General features: G+C 41.0%; 2 protein-coding genes across 5 annotated transcripts in view; both read right to left on the bottom strand.

Annotated features, from left to right (window-relative positions):
- Window positions 1-1473, bottom strand: part of SCYL2 (SCY1 like pseudokinase 2) — a 38460-nt gene extending 36987 nt beyond the window's left edge. Inside the window, exon 1 of one of the 4 annotated variants that reach the window (XM_078376071.1) lies at window positions 1304-1473. The gene's annotated coding sequence lies outside the window, so the exon portion shown is untranslated. The remainder of the gene's footprint in view (window positions 1-1303) is intronic. The other 3 variants (XM_020803321.3, XM_073000232.2, XM_078376070.1) reach the window with 3 other exon arrangements.
- A 3698-nt stretch (window positions 1474-5171) lies between these two features.
- Window positions 5172-16360, bottom strand: ACTR6 (actin related protein 6). The gene is made up of 11 exons (XM_020803341.3): window positions 16061-16360; window positions 14808-14925; window positions 13482-13550; window positions 11909-12032; window positions 11619-11754; window positions 11479-11535; window positions 9904-10002; window positions 8701-8779; window positions 7414-7585; window positions 6304-6442; window positions 5172-6135 (listed from the first exon to the last, which is right to left on the bottom strand). The coding sequence occupies exons 1-11, from the start codon at window positions 16126-16128 to the stop codon at window positions 6006-6008; spliced, it is 1191 nt and encodes a 396-aa protein (XP_020659000.1). The 5' UTR covers window positions 16129-16360; the 3' UTR covers window positions 5172-6005.
- Between the last annotated feature and the right edge of the window lie 4548 nt (window positions 16361-20908).

Here is a 20908-nt window from a genome sequence, read left to right as displayed (position 1 = left end):
CTGTTTTGCAGGAGATGTAGCTATAATATCAAAACATTTATCTGAAAATTCAAGGCCCATTATATATTAAGCACCAAACTACATTTATTTTTCATTCAGTAGTAATCTTATAAAGGCCATTTCCTTGGAACAAGAAATTTGGTTTAAAGACTGGGCTGCAAGATCAAACGTATCCATTCGGAGGGAAATCAACCCTGAGTGCTCACTGGAAGGATAGATCCTGAAGCTTAGGCTCCAATACTTTGACCATCTCATGAGATGAGAAGACTCCCTGGAAAAGACCCTGGTGTTGGGAAAGTGTGAAGGCAAGAGGAGAAGGGGACGAGAGAGGATGAGATGGTTGGACAGTGTCACTGAAACTACCAACATGAGTTTGACCCAACTCTGGGAGGCAGTGGAAGACTGGAGGGCCTGGCGTGCTGTGGTCCATGGGGTTAAATGACTAAAAAACAACAAGAGCTCTGCCAGATGCTGCAATAAGCCAGTGAGGAGGTGAGGGATACAATATGTGCTTAAGTACCTTAGTTTTATCATCTATTTGATATATTAGTTTCTCTTAGCAGAACATAAAGCATGTGTGTGCTTATACTGATACAGACCATTACATATGTCTTGAAAATAAAACATGCCTCTGCTAGGCACTAATTATGCTGAACACAATTCATCCCTGCTACTTTTAATGCATTTAGTGAGTGGCCAACCGCCTAAATATAAAAGCATTCTCGCCTTCTTAAAAAAAAACTTTGATCAGTTGACAGCTGGAACCAGTCCTACAAAAGTCCGCCCACCCCCTCCGAGTGAGTAAGCTCAGCAACATTTAAGAAATGCTAGGAAGTGGCCAACATGAATCTGACCAAATTCCGGGAGGCAGTGGAAGACAGGAGGGCCTGGCATGCTCTGGTCCATGGGGTCACGAAGAGTCGGACACGACTAAACACACAAACAAAGGTATTTCTGAACCTAGAGCAACCCCACAACAAATAGGAACAGCTCTTCGTGAAGCTAGAAGTGGGTACAAAAGGTGCAGATATTGCCTAAGGGGGGCGGGCGGATCTGACCGTGACTTCCCCTTTCCCCAAACTCGGCGGCAATCACTTGGGGACGGTTTCTGAACGGGAGAAGGCACCGAAGGGCCTTCAAATCCTCCTCCCGGCCAAGTCTGGCCAGAAGAAGACTCTCTATCGAGCAGGCCCTGTTGGCGACTGTGGGGGTGGTGGTGGTGGTGGTGAAAACAGGCCCTCCCCGGCGTCTGGGTCTCAAGGCCACTTTCCGCCCCCCACCGCGGCAGGCCCCACCGGCTCACCTCCACCGGGAGAAAAGGTGCAGCGCCCACCGTGGGGCCTGGTTGACCGGTGTCGACCCGGGGCGCGACTACACCATGACAGCCACCTCAACGGAACCCAGCTTGGCCACTTCCACTCCGGCTTCCGCTGCCGCCTCCCGTTCCTGTCACGGGGAAGGGAGGTAGAAAACAGGGCGCCCTCGCCAGGGCCGGAAATCATGGGGAGGAAGCCCCGCCCACCGCCACCGCCGGTTTCGTCCAAGGCGGCCCCTACCAACGGCCGGTTCGGCTGCGTGAGGAGAGAGGAGGGCGTGCGCGGGTTCAGTAAGCGCGCGAGCGTCCTTTCGAAGACCTCTTAGCGAGACCGTTAATAAGGGACAAAAAGAGGGCGTGCCAAAATAAGTGTCGTGGAAACGAAAGGGGCCGAGGAGTGCTCCGTTTCACGGGTTCGCTGACGAGTGGCCTCTGAACTGGGCAGGAGCTGTCGGGAAGAGTTGTTCCATGTGGGGTAGTTGCGGCAAAAAGCAATTTTTAGAAACGGGAATTTTTGAAAGTTGATTGAAATAAAGCTTACAGCTTATATTTGTATCTTTCTCCGTTTGGAATATTGTTTACAGTTCTTGTACACAAAGAAGATTACTGTATTTTAGAGTAGTGGTATATAGAGAAACGAAGTATTTGGGCCCTATTAATTATGAGGGAAAAGAAAGGGGCGTGATTAAAGTTTAGAAACTTAGTTCTTATTATAAACTTGGGTCCTTTTTAGGGAGAAAGCTGGGATTAAAAACGTTTTAAATTAATAGTAATTGACATAGGAAAAAAATGTCCTCAACACAAAAACTGAAGAGTATCTTAGAAAAATTAATTGGTAAATAGAGGTGGACAAAGTGTATTACTCGAATTTATTGTTATGGTGATAGGTACAAGCTGAGATAGTAAAGAATTTCAGATAAATTAATGGAGGTTGAATCTTCAGTGGCTAAGCCTTCATGTTCAGAACCAGTTACTTTGAAATATGTATGCATAAGTTTGCAACCTTATTCAAACATGAGATCCACAGATCTTTTGGGGGCTTACATCTCCTTTCCTGAGATATAACCCTCCATGCCTCAGCTCTTTGCAAGAAACAGGTTATAAGTGTGATAAATAGATATATCTGTACTGAGGATTGGTATTTTTATTTCTCATGGGCATGCATTGAAATCAAAGAGGAAATCTACCTTTCTGCTAGTTTTATCACTTAGTTTGAAGAGATAGATTAAGTGGGAACTAATCTTTGCTAAGTGGCTTTGAATATATTTTCTCAAGTGGCACAACAAAACTTACCCAGAAATAGGGCATTGAAGGAATGCAGTCAAGAGTTAGTGCATTAGCCCTGTTGTGTAAATATACTACTCTACAAGAAGATTGAATAAGCTTCTTATGAGATGACCAAGTTCTGTCAGGATATATTCTACTTTTCTTGAGTGCTCTATTCATCTATGTTTATCCCAGTCATAACTATATAGCGTGCCTTCAAAATTCTTGGATATTTTGTAATGAACTTTTCCTGACAATAGTAAATTTTTAATTAAAAGAATTAGGAAACATTTTTCTGTGAAAATGATTTAACTCTAGTTGAAATCAGAGGTGCAGTTTGGGATGAGTATAAGGGATGGGTCTTCTTAGTCACACTACCAGCTTGTGAAAGAGCCTCTTTACGGAAGTGTACCTGGCCAATCTTTATGTTTGCTTCTCCACCTATACTATTCAAAATGTAGATTTTGGGTAGTTGGAGCATTCTTTGGCAATCCCAAAGAAGGGAAGTGCCAAAGAATGCTCCAACTACTGTACAATTGCACTCAATTCACACACTAGCAAGGTTATGCTCAAAATCCTCCAAGGTAGGCTTCAGCAGTATGTGGACCAAAAACTCCCAGAAGTACAAGCTGGATTCCGAAGGGGCAGAGGAACTAGAGACCAAATTGCTAACATGCACTGGATTATGGAGAAAGCCAGAGAGTTCCAGGAAAATATCTACTTCTGCTTCATTGACTATGCAAAAGCCTTTGACTGTGTGGACTATTCCCAAAATCTGAATCCCCGGCTTATTTAACTTATATGCAGAATATATCATGCAGAAGGCTGGACTGGAGGAATCCCAAACCGGAATTAAGATTGCCGGAAGAAATATCAACAACCTCCGATATGCAGATGATACCACTCTGATGGCAGAAAGTGAGGAGGAATTAAAGAACCTTGTAATGAGGGTGAAAGAGGAGAGTGCAAAAAAAACGGTCTGAAACTCAACATCAAAAAAACTGAGATCATGGCCACTGGTCCCATCACCTCCTGGGAAATAGAAGGGGAAGATACGGAGGCAGTGACAGATTTTACTTTCTTGGGCTCCATGATCACTGCAGATGGGGACAGCAGCCACCAAATTAAAAGACACCTGCTTCTTGGGAGGAAAGCGATGACAAACCTCGACAGCATTTAAAAAAGCAGAGACATCACCTTGCCAACAAAAGTCCGAATAGTCAAAGCTATGGTTTTTCCTGTAGTGATGTATGGAATTGAGAGCTGGATCATAAAGAACGCTGACCGCCGAAGAATTGATGCCTTTGAATTGTGGTGCTGGAGAAGGCTCTTGGGGGTCCCCTGGACTGCAAGGAGAACAAACCTATCCATTCTAAAGGAAATCAAACCTGAATGCTCACTGGAAGCACAGATCCTGAAGCTGTGGCTCCAGTACTTTGGCCATCCCATGAGAAGAGAAGACTCCTTGGAAAATACCTTGATATTGGGAAAGTGTGAGGGCAATAGGAGAAGGGGACAACAGAGGATGAGATGGTTGGACAGCGTCATTGAAGCAACCAACATGAATTTGACACAACTATGGGAGGCAGTGGAACATAGGAGGGCCTGGTGTGCTCTGGTCCATGGGGTCACGAAGAGTTGGACACAACTAAACAACAACGACGATGAGGGGTCTCGCTGTGTTGTTGCAGGGGATGGAGAATACAGCTATTTTCCTATCATACTTCTGCTGCAATGTTTCATTATTTCCATTTTACTGTTGGCCTACTGACTTTCTTGCAAGAAACAAAGTTAGATTTCACAGATGAAGATAGTATAGTGCTCTGTTCTTGAAAACTTTTCTGTATAGTGCAGCTCTTATCAATGAACTGGATATTGCTCTGAAAAACTTGTTTCATAAACAATGCAGGAACCAATAATTTAATAAGGCTGTATACATTTGTGATATAGCCACATGTGGAATAAGACATACATGTCTGGTTGCCCCATCTCTAAAGGGCAGTGGAAAAGATTAAAATTAGCAGGCATTGCAATTTTCCTATAAGTCATGTGACTCCCAAATACTTCAGTCTTGAAGGGTGATGAGCAAGAGAATCCAAAGTCCTATTATGCCAACAAAATTATTTTTCTTATAACTCTTAAATAAATATAACTCAATACTGTGTTTCCCCGAAAATAAGACAGTGTCTTATATTAATTTTTGCTTCAAAAAAACCACATTAGGGCTTATTTTCAGGGGATGTTCTATTTTTTTTCATGTACAACAATCTGCATTTATTCAAATACAGTCATGTCATCTTTTTCTGGTTGCTGTGCAGTGGTGGATGGCGGGGTTTCACAACTAGGGGTTATTTTGGGGGTAGGGCTTATATTACTAGCATCCTGAAAAATCAAACTAGGACATTTTCAGGTTAGGTCTTATTTTCAGGGAGACAATGAATATTTTATGCGATTTAATTATGCTGCCAACATTCTAAAAAAATCTTTACTCTTTTCCATTTTTTCATCTGGTATCATCTCATTCTTTTACATAACCTGTATTCTGACAGAATAAAAAATTGAAAGAGATAAGAAACTTGAAGCTACTAAATTCAGTCATTGGTGTTGCCCCACCCTCTTTTTATTTAGTAATATTTATAAACCACTTGTCTAAAGTTTTCAAAGTAGTATACAACAATGGTACAACATACAGTATGGAGCAATACATAAAATACAGTAACTATAAAAGCACAAGCTAAGCTGAACTGGATAGGCATGGAAAATATGTTATCTTCAACACGTGCTTAAATATCAGACACATTCTATTATGGAGTTCCAGAGATAATATTTACATAATACTACCGCACTAAATACCCAACATCCAATAGTTCAGACAGTGACTTGAATTACATTAGGTTATAAAAAACATTTGTCTAACAAAAGCTTAAGACTTCACAATTTTCTCAAATTTTGATTTCTACTATTACCCTTTGCCCCACATCAGAACAGACAACAATGATCCTACTTAGATTTCTTATAATACTTGATTAGAATTAAATGGGAGATTGAAAAAATCTGAAGTCCAGTCTTTGAAAAAGTATCCAGTTTTTCTGCATTCAGTCAAAGGCAACAGAATCAGCTGAGTAAAAACTATAGAAAAAAAGGTTATATACAATCAAAATAAACATTGATTTTAGAATCAAATGTGTGGTATACTGCAAAATTAATTGAAGACACTCTAAATATATAAATTCTCACCCTTTTTCAGAACTTTAGTGGCCAGAAGAAAGAATTACGAAATCAATAAACTGAAAGCACAATATTACCTAAGGAGTACTTCTTTTCATAATACAGGTTTTGCTCTAAGAATCCTAAAGCAGTCCCAACGTAAGAAGATTAGCTGGTTCAGTTATCAACATATATATAGTATAATGTCCACATTCACTTAAATATCAAACTTCTCTTCACATATACTGTGCCCATTTTCTTCATAGTCTTCTCTTGTGACTACCATATCTTCAAAGTCATCGTTTTCAGAAATCAGTTTTCCACCTTCCCAAGAATATGTTATAGGACTGAAAGTAAATAAAAAATAATCTTCAGTTGTTTAATCTGTAAAAACACAGTTCTTTAAAATACTCTACTATGACCAGAGCAGATGCTGTCCAAACATACTACAAGATGGAGTGTGAAATATAAATATTTGTCAATTGATAAGCTTTTGTAAATGAAGGAGTACTTACTTCTCTGGCAGAACAACGGAAACATCATAATCTGTTGGAGTGAGACATCGAACATCAGAGTAAACACGGTCTCTAAAGCCAGGAAAGTGTGTGTTTCCTCCAGTCAGAACAATATTTTTGAAGAAATGAGGCTGCATTTCTGTGGAGAAGATCCCATGGAGATAATTCAGCATTCAGCAGTAACTTAGTTAAAATTTATTTTAAAGGGCGGAGCAGCTTAATGTTGTGGAGGACAGAGTGGACAATCTGCCATTTACAAAGGCTTTCGGCTTTGCACTGATCAGGGGCAAATGTTGGGAGGGGAAGAGGCTCAACAGATATTTTTAACACACCCCTCCAGAAAAAAACACCCCAGTGACAATTATTAACAATGGCAGCTCTGTGGGTGCCTCAAAGAACAAAGAACTATCTTCAGAATGCCCCAATTTTGAGCTCTACCGCTGCAGAGAAGAGCTGTACCTACAGAGCTTTCCAACAGCAAGTAACCCAGACCCATGAGAGATGCATTTTTATCTTAACCTGCTCTATCAGCTACATGAGATGTTAAGACTGCACTCCTAGCCTGGAATGAAAAGCACTTGCCTTGGAAGAGTGGCAGCATGCTTCTAAATATTATACTAAAATAAATTGATCTAAGTTTAGGAATAGGGTGCTAAAGTAAAGCTGTGGTCCCCATGCAATTTTGGGTTCATTTTAACTGCCTTAATTCAGTAATTTCTCAGATAACTATGATAATTTTATGTAAGTAATAATAAAGCACATACTCATGTTGCTAAAAAATATATGTGTCGTAACATTTTAACTAGGTATTTATTCAGGGTTTGTTTCAAAGGTTTTCTTAAATTCGATACCAGACCTAGAGTTCTTGAATGCTAAGAAAGTTCAGTTCAGAGAGAAAAATGTTAAACTGGGGTTTTAAGTCTTTAAGCTCCAACACTAATTCTACATTGAAGATCCTAGAACTTCTAAAGTGAGCCCAAATATCACTATTAAGATAAAAAAGCTAGACAATACAATTTTTATCCTTAACCAGTTTATGAAGCAAAACAGAAGGTGCAACATATTCCATCATAAGATTTAACAAATGCTTCATTGTTTTAATAAAACTACCTTCTGGCAAGTTCTGAATTGAATAAACAATGGCTTCAGGAATTCCCATTTCTTGAATGCCAATATCTGAAGGATGGAAGAGTATCTCTGGAACAGCAAATCGCTCATTTGTAAGACGAAGTATTTGTTCACCAGTTTTGTATTTTCCACTTAAGACCATTTCTTCCCTTGGCTATATCAAACAGACACCAGTTACTTAAAACACAGGAATGTATAGAACTGCATCAAATATTAAAAATAAAATATTTTCTACATTCGCAAAATAGGAAAAGTGACATTTTCTGTGGAATCGAAGAGATCATTTAAAAATACTACGCTGCCTATTGACAGAAAAGCATTTGATGTGAAATTAACATCAAACATTAAATAATTTTGTATACTAAAATGAAGTTACCGTATTTTTCTGTTTATAAGACGACCCAGTGTATAAGACGACGACTCCTTTTCCAACTAACCCCCAAATTAGAAAATTTGCACAATTGCACCCCTTTGATTCTGAAGCCCTTTCATGGCTGCTTCAGGATCAAATGGGTGCAGTCACGCCGGGCTTTCACGGCTGCCTGTGGCTTCGCAAAAGGCAGGGAAAGTGGCTGCCATGTATAAAATGGCCCTCAATTTTTTGTCTAATTATTTAAGTAAAGAGTGTTGTTTTATACATGGAAAATACGATATGTTACATAGAATTTTTTGTATCTAGCATGCACAAAATATGTTGTATTCCAGAACAGCCAACCCATGTCATGAATCTGTAACCTATGCTTCTTCCACACAAGTACATCTGATTATCTTGAAATACAAAATGAGTTATCACCTGTGCCCAACATGTTACAGTTGAAGAATGAGGCTGCAGTTGTACATAAATATTTAGCTTGGAAATTTCCTATTGTACTCAACAGAATTGCTTGATATAAGTGTTTGATAACTGAGTCCATATCTTCGTTTTTCTCAAACAGGATTTTGTTTTTCAAAAATAGGTTGTAGGTTTCATATTTATCCCATTCCTGGGGCTGTCAGTGGCCAAGTCACTTGCCAACAAGTGGAGAATTATGCACATGAACCACTGTACAAATAGAAATGTATCAGGTAGTCATATTACTCTGCTGTAATGATTTATACCAAAAATACATATATGACTATTTTGTGCCAAACTACAGTGTGTCATAGACTGGAAAGTTGTTTTTCATTTGAGGTACACAAGATGAAAAAATGGTTAAATCTATGGGAGGTTCATTTTTTTATTTATTTTGTTATCTCGGGGGAATGCAGAAGACGGTGTTACACAATTACCTTACAAAACCCTTTCTTTATGGTGCTGAAGTCTGGTAAAACATAGTCCAACATTGCTGTATTTTCTTCCCCTTTTAGTCTGGAAGAGATTGTTGAAATTCAGAAAAATCAAAATTAATGATTTTTTAAAGCCCACCCCCAGCAATATTTCCCGAATATTTACTATGTTTTGTGCAATGTGGCTCTAAGTCCAACTTTTTTGAAGTTAGGCAGGCTTCTAAAAATAAAGCTTAGCTAATATTTAAGAGGTGGGAAATGGTTCAGAAGATGCCTTCTGGTCAATGAGACAATTTGCAATTAGCATCACTACTGTTGCTGTTATATGCCGTCAAGTCAGTGTCAGTCACCCTAATAGGTTTATCAACACAAGTCAGATATTTGATGGTTTTTACCAGTTCTATACACACACACCTGTGAGTTTCCATGGAAGAGCTAGGGAATTAAACTCAGGTCTCCCAAGTTCTAGCCCATTTTCTCTGTCTACTACATAGCACTGGGTATCACTACCGCTACTTACTGTTTATACAGAGCGTATACAGAGAATGCTGACTTATATAAATCATTTGGAAAATAGCACAGAATCATTCATAAGTTAACGGTACCTTCAGTGAAAGAGACTATAAATTCAAGTTTGGCTTAAAAAAAAACTCTTAAAGATCTTTATCTTGAGTTCTAAGTACAAATGGCTTGCTTGTTAGGGATGAAGCGGAAAATCCTATGGGCAAAACCCTATTCTGCAACATTGTGTTGGCATGAATCAGATCGAGGCACTGGAAATATTTAATTAAAAGCTTCCTATCCTTTCCCATTTCAGCTTTCAGCTGAGTTCCCCAGGGCTCCCCTTCGCCCTGGGGAAGTCTTTTGGATGGCAGGGAGGGAGACTTTAAAAGACAAAAATTGCCACAGATCACTGCCAGTGGGAGCGGGATGGTTGCCACCATTGAAGATCCTGCTTTGGTTTTTTTACCTTAAAAGTCTTCCTCACTGTCCAAAAGGCTTGCCCGGGGGGGGGGGGGAGGAAGAGCCTTAGTAAGCCTTGGGACCTGACATGGTGGACTTGGTAATGAATATATTCACAGATCCAGGTCAATGTGTTTAGGTTCTAAACTACAAGCAAGCAATAGGCAATAAATTCTACAGGGTTTAGACAAAATGACCATGAATTGTGCTCTGCAATATAAAAGAACCAACTCAACAACATACTTAGCAATCTCCATATCTTTGAAAAAGTCTTGTGAAACATAGCACACATCTTCTTTCACCTGATTAATAACATGGGTCTCATCCATGACGTGGAGTTGCCTATAAAATTACATTAATTTCAGAAAATGATGTTACTTGTATTTAAACATTTAATTACCAGTCTATTCTGAGTGCTAAATTAAGATTTATTTAAACTTGTACTAGTTAGCTATCTGAAAAAACACATTTAAGGCTAACCCTTAGAGTTAGGTTTGGTAGACCAAAAAAGCACAGTAGGGTGAATAATTATTCCCAACATTGCACTACTTTATTTGGCTATCCACATGCCACATTTCTAAAGTATCCACTTTGGGAAATGGAAAGCAAGCATAGATAAAGTTGAATAACTGAACATTAAAAGAAAAACGGTTATTTTCCATTTTTTAATTACTAGTCTTAAGCTGCTGTTAGATAAGGATCTGTTTAATCTTAACATTTGCTGCTAAACGAGAGCAACCCATATTGGTCATAATTTTTTCCCTAAAATCCATTTTGATGGTGTAATAAAGTTATTACGCCACCATGAATTTTGGAATCTGCTGGACAAGTTATGCTAATATCAGGCTCACAGAATAATCTGAGAGTTTCTTACTATGAAGTGTGCAATCCTATTAACATTAACTGGGAATAAGCCTCAATGAAATTTAGACGGGTATAGGATTATGCTGTAAGTGTGTTTAGGACTGCAGGTTAACATCTATCCTGAGTACTCTTATATGCCGAAACCCGCTGAGTTTGTTTAGCTGTGCCTAACTTTCTATAAAATTGGTGGCACAAATTCAACATGGAAAGGCCAAGACTGGGACCAGAATCGTGGCAATATTTTGTCTTTTTGAAGGCAGGTTCATATGAATTATTATTTCAGATTAATGCTGCATTATTTTTTCGCAGTAGCAAGTCTTATAAAATTTAGTAGGGTTCACCTCTATGTGAGGTCCCCAGCCAGGAGGCTTATGTAGGAGTGCCGTCACTCCCGTCGCGGGTCCAGACTACCCAGACATCCCCTCCTCCTTCCCTGCCCCAACGTGAAGATAAACAGGTGGACACTCACGAGTTGGGAGAGATACCCAAAGTCAGGGGGTTAGTGGATAAAGGAGTTGATACCAGTGACCTGGTGCAGGCACTGAAGGGGTTAACCCCAGCGCCTTCTGATGGGGCTTGCTCTGTTGTTTATTTTTTGTTATTTTTTTTAAAGCCCCAGCGCCTTCTAATGGGACTTGCTGTGTGGTTTTTTTGTTTGTGATTTTTTAGGTAATTTTGGGGGGACTGGAACAGATTAATCGCATTCCAATGCATTCCTATGGGAAATGTTGCTTCGACTTACGACCATTTTGAGTTATGTCCATCTTCTGGAACGGTTTATGGTTGTAAGTCGAGGCACCACTGTACTTCTATGGTCTCACAAGGGGAAGCTGGCTTCAGGTTGCACCTGTCAGTAGGTACACCACAGCCTGCTCTTGCCCTATAAACCCAACAAACAATACTTCTATCATAATCAACTTTATACAAGATAGCAATATTTAATCAGTGCTTTACCTGTAAGAGATTATCTCCTTCAGATGGTTAGTCAGGAGTTTTCCTCCAACATTAATCCTGGACAAAAGAAAAATTTTCTTAAGTCTTTATGTACTTCAGGAACATAATCATCTCTTTTTCTTAAGAGATCAATATTTTACCTTACAATTGCCTCTTTCTTCTTTTTGCTTCTGCAGTAAGGCACTATGTGCGTAAAAGAATAGCCACTGTCCACAATGATACAGCATAATTCTGATGGGTTATCCCTGAAGTATCTGTGGGCACTAAGAGCCCCAGCTGGAACATAATAACATACCATAATGTCAGGTATATGAATAGAGAGAGGATACCGGATGCATTGATATAATATGGAAAATATCATACCAATCAATATCAAAATATTGCAAAAACATGATTTTAGAAAACACTACACCAGAATGTCAACACTCACCATTTACTCTGAGAACTGCTTGGAACTGGTACTCTTCAAATAATATTTCATTCATGGATTCCTGTATTGAACTGAAGTTGAAATAAGGCTCTGTGATGATGATATTGGTATCAACAAAGTCTACCTGCATAGAAAAATATGTCAATATTTAGTTTATAGTGTTTAAAAACTAGATGAAATGGGTCCCTGGCAATTAGAGTCACTTCTAATAACCATTAGGTACATATTATATTTCAAAGCAATTCACATCTCAGTACCCCATACAACTATTTTAAAAGACAGTTGATATTGTCCTCTTATTACACTTGAGAGACTAAGATGTGAGGCCAAGATGAGCTCTGGAAATTTTCTTATAATTCATAGCTGAGACTTCTAGTTGATGCACTAGTTGTCAATAGTGCTAGCATGCGTATTTACCTGGAAAAATGATACATTATTGGCTAAATTCAATATTAGTTACAACTAGAGCAGACTCACTTTAAAGCAATGGCATCACATTTTTGTAATATAGGTTGCATTCTTTTCAACAGGGCTGCTTTGTAGAGACTAACATTGGATTTGTTTTTAATGTGCCTTCAAGGCAGAACCAACTTATAGTGAGCCTAATAGGGTTTTCAAGGTAAGTGAGATATTGTTTTGCCACTCCCCTAGTGACTTTCCATGGCTAAGCAGGAATTTGAACCCAGGCCTCCTGAGTCCTAGTCCATTACTATATCCACTACATACTGGGTATAACACTGAATCTAGCCTTATATGGCAAAGTCTTCATTTTGCTTATAAAGTCAATAAAGTTTGACTTTATTGCACAATTGAGCAGAATGTGAATTAAGTGATTCAGGCTGCTGTACTATACCCACTTTCTAAGACTTAGCACCACTTGACTCACTTGTTACAGAGCTTATATTCAGTAGCCATATAAAGAATTACAGTATCAATACTGTATTGTATATTTGTTGAGTCATTTATTAGCATAGCATAATAGAAAAACATTCACTGTTATACAAATGCAGTTTAATCTTCAGTTCTGCCCCATAACCTCCAATACCTCCCTGGATACAGTCTCTTTCTGCAGTCTGCCACCTGTTCCCCTAATTGTCCAGGGCCCAAAGATGCCTTGCCTTTCAAATGCCCTGCTTTTCAAAAACATTATAAGGGTGGCTTGCACTAAGTGGCTACCAACAGTATAAATGAACTAATGCCAACTTTTTGATATGCATCACACTACATGCTTAGAGACAATGACAAGCCATGAGTAATCAATGGCTTACAAAATGTAATATTGTGAAAGATGTTGAGGTGAGCATTCTGTAAGTGAGGCTGAACATACTAAATTCTAGACTCTAAGACACGGCTACCAAAATCTCCAGATATCATGTGGACAATTTCATTTGCTGATACTTCATTCTGGATACTTACAATACCCACATTCAGCAACCATAATTTAAATGCAAAGCACTAATCAGGACTTTCATAGCTTACATTAAAGCAGATTCATAAATGATTCAGGTATTAAGCTACCCCCTGTGATATATGTTCCGGTTCTTAGTCAAGGCACACTAAATGTTTTATTTACCTGATACATTTCTTTTCCAAAGAGGTAGTCCCAGACTTGTCTCTGAACATCCCAGTTTACCAAGTAGCCCTGCATTTCAAAAAGGATTTTATAAGTTATCATTTGCTACCTGTATTATATCACACTGCTTATTCCATTATTTTTCAGCACTGTACTAACAAAATGAAATATTTTCAAATTATTTTGAAAAAAGAGGAAAGGCACAATATAAAGTATACTATACAGAAGAACCTGATGCTCATATCAATGGCTGAGACGCTTTACAATTAAATCTGATAAAATACTTCATGTGCATATTAGAGCACTGTTGCCAAGATTTCAACAGCATTGATTTTTAAAATTTAAAATCAGATGCAAGGAGTAAATACATTTAGGGCTCTACTCACAGGAGACACCATGTGGAATTGAGCTTCACAGGCAGATACCTAAATCACTCAGTTATCCAGCTAGTGATTGTCTTTAGGACTTTGAAGTTGTTTTCACACATAACAGCTGCCAAATCAGGTGTCATCCTTGCTATGTGTTCTTCTAATTTTTCCCACCTGAATGCCATCCTTCAGTTTTATCTCTGTTAAAACTCATTTTGTTTCTTTTGGCCCAATTCTCCAACCTGTTATCATGAATCCTGAGCCCCCAACTCATGGCTAGATGCAGCCCCTAGAGATACTTTTATCTATGAGAAGCTTTCTCAGATCTTCTCTCCAAACACTAATCAATGAAATATTGTATGGCCTCAAAAGAATCAAGTTGGGTTCATAACAAAGTCTTGATTTGAGGTTATGTTTCGGAAGCCTCTCATTTTAAAACCCATTCCTTTCACAATATAGTTTTCCTGATGAACAGAGCAAAATATACTTCAGTTCTTATTTAGCATTTACAGTACAATCCTCTGCATGTTTGGAGAGTTGTTAGCTTTATTGAGTGCATTCGGACTTCCTCCCAGGTAATTCCTTATTTTACGGGTAAACTGCACTTCCTGGAAGCTTCTGGGAGAGTTATTCATCTTTTAAATAAACATTTAAAAGCATTTTGCAGGGGCAGAAGCTTTGGGAATTCCAGAGATCACAAAAACAGATGGAGGAGTCTCCATGGGGCCTATGGAAACACGGAATCATTCACTGCATCTAAGCCATAGCAAGCTTCATTTTACACAAACAATGAAACATCCTCCTACCCCTCTGAATGTTATTTACTATAATTATATTATCAGTATGTTGCAACAGACTTCTAAATACTAGTGGTTTTAAAAAAATATTGTTCAAAGTTGGAGCTCACTTAAATGTAATCTACAATCTGAGTAAAATTATATCTCCAAATTTCAATTACCTTCTGGAAAGGAAGAATATAAAAAAGCCCAGATGGATCTTTAATTTCATCCAGCTGGTTAGCTGTGAACGTTTTCAAGCGAGCAGTCTTTGATCTAAACTGACAGTTGGGAATAACACTGTAGGAAGGAAAAACAAACAACACACCAGCTTCCTAAATACATATTTTAACAAGCTGCCAAATATACATTGGGGTAGAAAAAGTGTGGCCTTCCAGATGTTGGTTAGAATCCCATGTTCAGGTACTAATGTCCCTGCAACTAACTTGAGGAGGAGCTGAGAGGCATACTGGTTGAACTGTCAGATGTGTGACCAGACACACTGTATCAATTAGCTGCAATAAATTACACAAGCCTCCTGTGAACACCAATGGAATTCTGGCCCTTGTTGGCTCAAATTCCTCAGCATACCAGTGTACAAGGACAGAGCAAGAGCTCTAGGCCAAAAACATCTGCACAACTACTGGAATCATCTTCCCATAAGTAAACATCAGATGCTTAATTTTTTTTAAAAAAAACTTGCAATACAGTAGGCTGTTAAAATGACATTCTGCAAAAACATAGGGTGGAATTGGCTAACAACACCCCTTTCATCACAGATTGCAAACAGCAATAAAGTTGTTTCTGCTTCTGGCCCATCAACCAGAAAAAGCTATCCAATTCCATAATAGGAACTGGGAATGCAGAACACTTTTCAAATACTAGGCAAAGAATTAAATCTTGTTATCTTGTACAAAACAGAGCCAAGACTGTACTTCTGAGTTTTGCAACAGCCTGAAATGATTAACAAATCCTACAAGGCTGACATTGATTACTAATTTTTGATCAGCAATTTCATTTGCCCCTCTGGTTTTCAGTCTAATCCTATGCAGAAAGAGGTCACAAGCAAATTCATACCCAAGCAATCAGATACAGCACTAGAGCCTCAAAAATATCAAGGAATCATGAATAAATGGAATGCATTCATGTAGTAGTGTGTGGGGGAGGGAAGGGGAAAGTGGTGAGCACTCAGAAGTTAAAAGTCTGCAGCCAAGTCATCTGCTGTTACCAACGTATCACTTTATCATTGGGCATTTTACTGTTGAAAGACGTGCAAGTTTCTGAACACGTTTCATTCATTCAAACCATCGACCCATAAAACCTCCTCACACGTGCCTGCTCCAGAAACTTCACAGTCCTGCTAACGTCTTGAACTGCAAGCAGTCCTCCCTTTTTTTCCTGAAGCTGATTCGCCGATCCGAAGACGGCTTCTCACCTGACGTGAGCGTGACTGTACCCGATCTTCGCGTTGTAAGCCCCGTTGTCCAACACAAGCGTCGCCATCTTCCGCCTTCTCTCTCCGACCTGTGGGGCGCCGCCTCCCGGGTTAGGAAGGAAACGATCTCAGCCTCGGGAAGGACATCGAAGCGCGGCTACTGCCGCCACCCAGTCCGCGGCACTTCATCCCTGACCAGCCGCCTTCCCTTCCATCCTTCAAAGCCTGTGGCACGACCGGATATGAGGGCAAATCCGCGTGTGGTCTCTCTCTTCCTTATGTCTCTATGCCTTGCTCTGCTGTGAGCATAGACGTATGACTTAAATGTTTTTTGTAGAGGTGATTCTGTTAATCGGTTCCGGCGTGTGTAACAAAAATGAATGTAAAAACAGGATGGCACCTTAAAGACTCCTTGGTTTACGTCATTCTAAAGTTTTCCTGGATTACAATCCACTTCCTTAAACACGGAAATAAATAGATATAAATAAATCAGTCAGTCTGACGCCACTATCCTTTTTTATTTTTGTCATGTAGACTTAAATTAAAAGAGCGTTTCCGGTTTAAATAATTGTTATTTTGCCTACCGGCGGAAGCGAAAACTGAAAATTAAAGTCAATAGATTGTTGGCAGAAAAGGTAAGTAAATGTTTGGGAGGAACACAAGGTCCTATCCAGACCTGCTGTCTCCCACATATACTTCACGCATCTCGTCTCCATCTCACTCCTTAGCCAAATCTTCACACACACCCTTCATTCACTATCACATTGACCTGCCCTCTCCACACCTCCCTCCCTCCAACAACTGACTGAACATGTCTCTTCTCCGCTACCCAAAATTCCCCATCATTGCTGTTCATATGCACATACCCCGACATACTACTTTTTTTTTTAAATCACCTCTAGACCTACCCAACTCCTCTCATACATACACACTCTACCTTCGTCCCAGCTGTATGGCTGCCCTAAAGGAGATCCTCCCCTCCCAATCCCACACCATGCCACACGACGACTCCTCTGCCCCACATTGACAAAAAACACCCCACTATGCACTCCCCTCATCCCTTCCATGCTCCACAGCCCTAACCAATTCCTCACACGATTTATAACATGCCCCCCCACAACCCGCCCCTCAATAGAGGGGTTAAAATCAGTTAAGTGTGTTCCTAGTTAACTCCAACACTTGAGTTCATCTCTGTATTTCTGGAGCTGGTGGGCAATGTATACCTCTGCCGGCATGGCTTCATACGCTAGCTTGGAACTACTTTTCCCACGTCTCCTGATCTGACATAGGCAGGTAGAGGCACCAATTGGCGCTTCCCACAAGACTGTGCTGAGGCTGGATGTTGGTGCAATTATGAGATCCTTCTGCCCCCAGCCAGCCCTTTTTCCTTTGAGTTAACGTGCCCGCCCTGGGTCCAGTGTGGCTGAGGTGGTCGCTTCGGGGCAGGATAGGAATTTTGGGTCCGTCTCACCTGATTGGCGTATAAAAGGTGGGTGGACGTATTTTGCCTATCCCACACTGTTTACCCATGGGATTCTGAGCGCTATTCTAGGTTTGAGTCACAGTTTAAATAGGTCAACCTGTCAGGTAGTGTGGAAGAGAAGGTGAGTTTCAGTGAGCTCCCAAAAAGCACATGGGGTCCTACTGCACCCAGCATCACAGCAACCAGGATATAGTGTTTCACTTGGTGGGATGAGGGGTGAATAAGGTATAGTCCCATCCATTGCATGTCTTAGTTCTAGACAATTGGGTGGATGGCAGATAGGGAGGTTTTTCTTCCCAGTCTGTGGCCAGCTGGGTACAAGCTGTTCAGGGGACAGCTCTGACCAGGGCTTGAGACTCACACACTTAGGATTGGAGAGGGGGTAAGAGATACCCGTAGAGCCTGCCTCAGGGATCCACATGACATCCAGGCCCCTCTGCAGGATGAGAGTAATTGGAGGTAATTGGAGGTTAAAAGCAATAAAGTGTGGACCTAATTAACTCCAACACCTGTGTCCATCTCTTTATTTTGGGAGTGGGTGGGCAGAGATTAAATAACAGTGGTGGAGGAAAATATTGAATGTTAATTTCATGAACGTTAAAATGTGAATAAATCTACAGTGTTTTGGAAATTCATAGTATTACTGTATATTCCAAAGTGTCAATAGTCAACAAGGGACCACAGCAGAATATTTTAACTACAAAAATTCTCAAATTCTTTCCAGACAGTTTACATGTTTCCTCTACATTTTCTCTTTTGCATTCTTTTTCAACCGCTCCACAGTTCATCTCAAAAGCAATCTTGACTGCCACTAGCAAAGTTCCATCTCCCACCCCTCCAAATGTAGAATATCCACAAGAATAATCACAGGCCTGACACTGTACTGATTTCCTACTGATTCTGCCTCTTATCACACAAGAAGTGAATTACCAAGACAGGGTTCACATGATCAGCATTGCTGATTTAGCAAGAAAACATCAAACTAATGGCATTCCCATTTGGACATAAGAAAAAAAAGCTCTCCTCTTTCTCTTGATCCTGAAGGATAAAGATCCAAGGGGTGGACCCTTATAAATTTTAAACAAAAGTTTCCAAGAGCTGCAGATGGAGTTGGTATTTGTAGCGATCTGTTGACAGATTGTTACCGCTGAAAGGTAAAAGGTAAAATGAATGGAAGAAGCAGTGCAGGAAGAATAATCAATTATTGGTCTGGATACAACAAAATATCATTGTTTAGAGTTGTTCCATGCATGGTCAGAATGGCCACAGTGACATCCAGCCTCTCAAAGGGATGAGAAGACCACTGTCTCTTCAATTGGACGTGTTGGAGTAAGATGTTCCTTGCTTAAAAATTGAATTTCCTTTTTTCCTCGTTCAGTCTGCATTTGGTTAGGCAGAAGGAGATGGGTGATTCAGAAGTCATATACTGGGGAATGAAAAGGAATAGTGGAGTACTGGATGGTAGAACTCTTTGTGGTACATGGTGGGTCCTACATACAACTAAACTACATCAGGGCCTGAAGACAGAATTCTACTCACACTGAAGCAAAACTGCTCCCTTTCAGTCTTTGGTGCTACATATGTTCAACTACTGGGTGAGAATAACAATACAGTGGTGACCCGCACAGCGAGGTTAATCCATTCCGGATTAACCTTCGCTGTGGGAAACATTGCACTACGGAACACAAAAAGGCATTGGAACGCATTAAACAGCGTTTAATGCGTTCCAATGCCATAGAATACTCACCGTAGTGCGATGTTTCCCAGGGGCCGGCAGCCATTTTAGCACCCTCCCCTCGCACAACGAGGGCGCCAAAATGGCTGCCATCAGCTGTCCGGCGGGTCCAAAATGGCCGCCGGAACAGCCGAAAGGGGCCGGGCGCAGCGTTTTCGCGCCCTTGGTAAGCAAGGGGAGCGCGCGAAAACGCTGCCGGAAGCCCCGAAATGGTTGCGCGCAGCTGATCGGCGGGTCGCAAAGTGAAGGTCGGTAAGCGAGCAGCTTACGGACCTTCGCTCTGTGAATTACCACCTATACGGGCATCGTTTTGTGATCGCATTTGCGATCGCAAAAATGGCCTCGTACAGCGAATTCATCGCTCTACGAGGCGCCCGTTGTGCGAGGCACCACTGTATATTTTGAAATATGTTGTGTTCTGCCTACATGGAAGAAACAAATATAAAATAGGCTTTGTTCTGTTTTACTAGATACCAAGATTCCTTTCCTTTTTGTTTGTTCCTTGTTGGCCGCGTCTCTTTGGTCCCAGTGGTGGAGGCAAACAAGCAGCAGCAGGAAAAGAAAAGGAAAGGAAGAGACAGGGAGGGAACAAGTGACAGAGCGTCGAGACAGAGGGATGGGTGGACGCGAGCTGCGAAAGGAGACAGGGTGGGGAGTGCACGTGAGAAGGCATCACCCCCTCCCACGGCATGTCTGGGCAGGGAGTGGAGGAGTGCCTGGCAGAAGGAAGAAGCGTGCGGTCAGGTTGCGAGCGGGGCCCCTCCTTCACCTCAGCTGCAGAGAGGATGAGGCAACAGCAGCAGCAATCTCAGGTGATCCATGAAGAACAAGGGGGAGAGAGAGACCTAAAAGCAGAAGCCTCAGTGGCGCCAAACCCCTGAGGGAGAAGACTGCTGGGCAGGGAGAGAGCTCCCTTTCTGGATGTGTGGGTACTTTGGGGGGTGCAGGTTGGACCCAGCCCCTACGAGGCAGGGAGGAAGCCCCGCACTCGCCAAGTAGGTGCCGCTGCTGCTGCTCCCATTCCAGGTTGGGCTCAAAATAGAAGCCAGGCAGATTTTGAGAGTGGGTGGGTGTGTCACGCTTTGTGGCTGACTGTGTTGTGCTCATGCGCATGCATACAAGCGCGACATGCCCACCCTGTGAGTGTGACATGCCCCCATGCATGCATGGGGGGGCGAGATCCGTGTCCACGGCCCAGTTAAAAGAAGCCCATGGACCAGCGCCAGGCTGTGGGCTGGGGGTTGATGACCCCTGGTGTACAGAAACTACCATGCAGGTCAGCCCAGAAGGTCATATCAACAACACTGCTGAAGTTGTTAAATGAAGTTTTGAAAAGAAAATAGGACTTCTGCCCCAATTTTTCAACAGAGAACAACACAAATTATCTTCTGTCTCTTCTGAAAGAATATCCCAATGAAATAGAAAGAAAATTTGGGGCAGAGAACTAAAGTATATGTATACTACTTGTGACGTTAACTCAGTGCCCACTCAGCTTGTTTCCCCCAAACCAAGGGTTCACTCTGGCAACGTTCTCTCTGTCCTTCGCTGCCACCAGTGGATTTCCCCTATCCACACTGTAAAAGACTTTAATCAGACACTTGCTGCCAACAGAACTTGTTTATTAAAAGAT

The sequence above is a fragment of the Pogona vitticeps genome, chromosome 5, assembly GCF_051106095.1.
Source record: "Pogona vitticeps strain Pit_001003342236 chromosome 5, PviZW2.1, whole genome shotgun sequence".
Lineage (NCBI taxonomy): Eukaryota > Metazoa > Chordata > Lepidosauria > Squamata > Agamidae > Pogona > Pogona vitticeps.
The sequence above is the reverse complement of the archived record's forward strand: the minus strand, read 5'-3'. Positions and strand labels throughout refer to the sequence as shown.

Excerpts from the sequence above, each read along its gene's own strand:
- ACTR6 (XM_020803341.3), bottom strand. The coding sequence starts at position 16,128 with ATGGCGACGCTTGTGTTGGACAACGGGGCTTACAACGCGAAGATCGGG. Across the intron at positions 12,033-13,481 it reads TTGGAAAAGAAATGTATCAG|GTAGACTTTGTTGATACCAA; the intron begins GTAAATAAAACA and ends TTTTCTATGCAG. Across the intron at positions 6,136-6,303 it reads TCCGTTGTTCTGCCAGAGAA|TCCTATAACATATTCTTGGG; the intron begins GTAAGTACTCCT and ends ATTTACTTTCAG.